Source organism: Suillus clintonianus, assembly GCF_016758775.1.
Source record: "Suillus clintonianus strain FC179 chromosome Unknown DEU56scaffold_235, whole genome shotgun sequence".
In the NCBI taxonomy this organism is placed as follows: domain Eukaryota; kingdom Fungi; phylum Basidiomycota; class Agaricomycetes; order Boletales; family Suillaceae; genus Suillus; species Suillus clintonianus.
In genome coordinates, this window is record NW_024539459.1 from 13,892 (window position 1) to 17,899 (window position 4,008).

Sequence of the window (4,008 nt, forward strand, 5' to 3'; positions counted from 1 at the left end):
CGTGTGCTACGGCGTGTGGCAGAAGCAGGGGGTACATCCACATCTACCAGTCTATCTCCAGTTGATGCCCCCTCCTCCGGAAAGCATCACCATATTGCGATCAGTCAGAACAATCCAGTCGCTTTGTTTACGTTCCTTCGAGACCACGCTGATGATCCAGCTCTCAAAGACGTAGCCGTAATGTCACATTTTTTTTCAATGCACCTTACCTCACGAATGGTTATCAGTAACTTTTACTACCGAAACTCAAGGACACCGTCTCTTTATAGACTGCGCAAGCTCGATATTCAGCTCCTGCGAACCACATGTTCACGGACGAAGAGCGAAACTCGGTTATCATTCCTAACGACACAATCTACGCTGTTCAGACCATGCAAGTTCATTACACTACATATGACATGAGGCGCGAGTACGATACAATTAACCCTAGAACGCACGCAGACGTCATGGTACTCTCAGGGGAGACAACGCCTACCCACCCATATTGGTATGCCCGCGTGTTGGCCATCTATCATATGGAAACATGGCTAAACAACGGAGGCATGCTTGTGAAGCATCACCTTGATGTTCTTTGGGTTAGATGGCTGGCCCCGCTGAGGAACTATAAATCTGGTATGAAATATGCTCGTCTTCCAAGGGTGGCCTTTGTGGATCAGTCGGACACGGACGCATTTGGATTTCTTGACCGGGGCAGGTGATTCGAGGAGCGCATCTAATCCCGGCCTTTGATTCGGGGCGTGGTGTTAGCTCGCTTCGAGGTGGAAAGTCATTGGCACGTCCCGATGGAGCGCTAGATGACTGGGAGGCATATTGTGTGGGTATGTGAGTGTAAATACCCGTTCATACCGCAGTCCTGCTCCTAACCACTAAATCAGTTTCGTGGATCGAGATATGTTTATGCGGTATACACACTTCGGTGTGGGACACCCAGCAATGTTACGCAGGATAGCTAGAGACTCTCTCGGAAACGAGTCACCATCCAGCATCATAGACGCCGCAAGCAACAGCAACATCGATACGCTCGAGGTGGACCCGGATATTGGCTACGGAGAGGATGGTGACGGTGAGGGCTATGAAGGATGCGGTGATGAAGAGGAAGCGAGCGATGAAGAGTTTAGTGACGAGGAATTGAGAATTGGAAGATGAAGATGAAGACGAGGAGTAAATGAAAACGATGTGCCCGAGGTTGAGGACGAGTTTGATGACCTCCCGTCTTTTTAAATTCCCTATTGACACGATATATGGCATTGTTTGAAGATTAACCTTCCCATCCCCCCAGAAATATATTATGACAGTGATATTCTAGCTACTAGTACTGTGACTCAGAACGTCGAACTTCGATAGCCAATGTCACATGATTTGAAACATTTAGCATTATGCACTACCACTACCCACCAGGCAAGTGAGTAACTGTTTGGTCGTTGGGAAGATACATCATAATAGTGATAGCACAGATCACCTGTGCCAAGGATACGATTTGCATCTGTCTTGACTCCGAAGCCTGCCAGGGGCGACGGCGCCAATTCAAACGGTCGAGTCCTTCGACTCCTCATCGTGACCCAGAACCATCAAACTCTTTCCCAGCACATCGACTTTACCGACTCGGATGTCCAGACTCTCAGGAGCCTGGACTCATTGTGTAGAACAGAAGGCATATAACCTGTTGCTTGGTAAATACGTCATTCAGTGAGTGTATTTACTATTTCCGCGGTGTCGACTTTGGCTGAGAAATCCGAGCCATCAGGTATAGCTTTATTTCACGGCTCCTGCTGGTGCGCATGATTTCACTTTCATCATTATGGTTGATCGGGAGAGGTCGCCGCTGTCTTGAAATCACATTGAGCCAGCGACAGCACCGTGACATTGCTACCGCTGTCATATCCTGAACTCCATTCTTCTAGTGCTCAACGGCACGTACTGCGGCTGCTGTCATCTGGTGGCTAGTCAGATCGTGCAATCGCTCTTTTCGACTCCCGGGAACCATGTTCTTACCAATACCTCGGTGTTGCGCTTGTGCACAAGATCTCGAATGTTCCACGGACAAAATCAACAAGCTGATTCATATAGAGGCAACTAAACGACTCTTGCTCGAGCTCGCGGTCATCGCAACTCAGGCTCATTGGAAGATGGTCTTCGGCAATGTCTGTCCCATTCAATCACATAACAAGTTACGCGAGAGTTGGAGCCGGATTAGTACGTGGCTTTCCTGTCCATTTAAGCAACTCGCAAGCTGAAGCATGCAACCTACTAGCACAGGTCCACGTTCCTGTTATTTTGGCTGACTTGCTTAAACGGTCATTGAGTAGGGACTCCAGTATAAAAGGGTACTGGTTAAGTTTCATTCCCCCGTCTTGCGTCTTCTTACTCCTTGTCTACTTTTTGAACAGTTTTCCTGCCCCCTCCAAGCTCCTCTTCATCGATGTCGCTCGTGTTGGAGGGCAGCACATCGATCTCTGGCAGCACATCACTCATGAGCATTGACGGCCAGCAGAACGACGACCACGACCTACACCGACCTTTGGGACCATCCCAGCCTGAGACAACATTCGTACAGGCTCAGCAGAGACGGAAGATCGCCGAACTTGAGGGAAAGCTAGAGGCTCTCGAGTCGGGGCGTGCAATCAAGGAAAAGTAGGAACCCCGTCATTTTTGTATGCATTGAGTCGACTTCACTCACCATCTGACAGGCAAACAAATTATTATATAGCTCAGGGATGAGGGCTAAGCGCATTGTCACTTTGTTCGATAGTATCGAGGAACTAGTCGCCGAAAACGATCGAAGGTATGATGACGATAGTGAGGAGGATGCTACTCTCGAGTGAGTTTTCACCCTTGGTTTGCCATGACGAGTTTACTCATTGGTTTCTTTATGTAGCCAAGATCGGCTGCTGTCAGGGTACCACACCCTATTGAGAACCCTACCATGGTTTTTGAAGAAAGCCTCAGACATAGAGCCCAACGACTTTACGCGCATGCTGAAAATGGTATGTTTTACCGCTATCCGGGTCATGATCAGCTTCACGATCTCGAGACTGTGTTTAGCTTAGGCAAGGGGCTGATGGTGCCCGGGGAGATGACACATCGAAGCTAAAGACTCTTGTCGCGGACTGGGTCAATCGTGCACTCAAGCCAAATCCTTCAATCGATCCCGATGATAAACATTGCCGCGGTTCATCAATGACGCATGTGGCAGGTTACTTTGCCCGGCTGAACTTGACTGGAACATCCCAGTGTATGTAATGAACATCGTATCTTACGCAACTCTAACTTTTCGCCAGTGTAAAGGCAGGGATTCGAGATCGATCCGAGGGCTACATGTGACGGACCTTTCTTTCCCGGCGTTTTTGTATGAAAATTACACTGCTAATCCTGACAATTTGGAGGAAGGTATTTTCAAGGGAAAAATTTTGCTGCAGGTTCGTCGCACCCGGGTTGCCCGACGATGATCTCACATTGTTTTGCAGGCCTACAAAGCTGTATTTACATCTCCCTCCTCAGCGAAGGATGTCGAATGTGACGGTGATGGCGCGGATGTAATTGCGAACAACCGACGCGCTAAGAAGGCATTCTCGGACATCAAGGTTAAGAAGCATGTCGCCCAAATCATCAAGATGGATAAAGTGACTGCTCGCTCGATTGCATACATTGCTTGTCAAGTAAGTGTGTTTTATTGTAACGTTTGTTGTAATTAAATGATGAATACGCTTACAGGTGCGATTCGCGCTTTCATCTATTACCTCGTGGCGGTCGGTCGATGGTGACTTTGACTACATTAAATTCTGGCAGACCATAGTAGACTCTTTGAAAAGCCTCCTGGTCGAGAAGCGCAGCGGGGGTCAACCGACTTCTCGAGTGGTGGACAAGGTGTCATTTACGTTGCCGAGAAGCCTCAGCTAAACCCTTGTTTTAAGAAAAGTTTTCGGAAGAAATCGCCGTAATGAGCTCAGCGACGCGGCAAAGGCTAACATGCAGTAAACGCTCTGCAAGGCAGAGGGCACAGCGTGACGA

The 4,008-nt window shown here is 48.5% G+C and overlaps 1 protein-coding gene across 1 annotated transcript; it reads left to right on the forward strand.

Moving 5' to 3' along the window:
• Positions 1-2,419: 2,419 nt before the first annotated feature.
• On the forward strand, positions 2,420-3,897 carry DEU56DRAFT_920405 (uncharacterized protein; the record flags this gene model as incomplete). The annotated part of the gene is made up of 7 exons (XM_041358439.1): positions 2,420-2,631; positions 2,708-2,818; positions 2,876-2,984; positions 3,043-3,232; positions 3,286-3,416; positions 3,465-3,656; positions 3,712-3,897. The coding sequence occupies 7 exons, from the start codon at positions 2,420-2,422 to the stop codon at positions 3,895-3,897; spliced, it is 1,131 nt and encodes a 376-aa protein (XP_041200654.1).
• Positions 3,898-4,008: the final 111 nt, after the last annotated feature.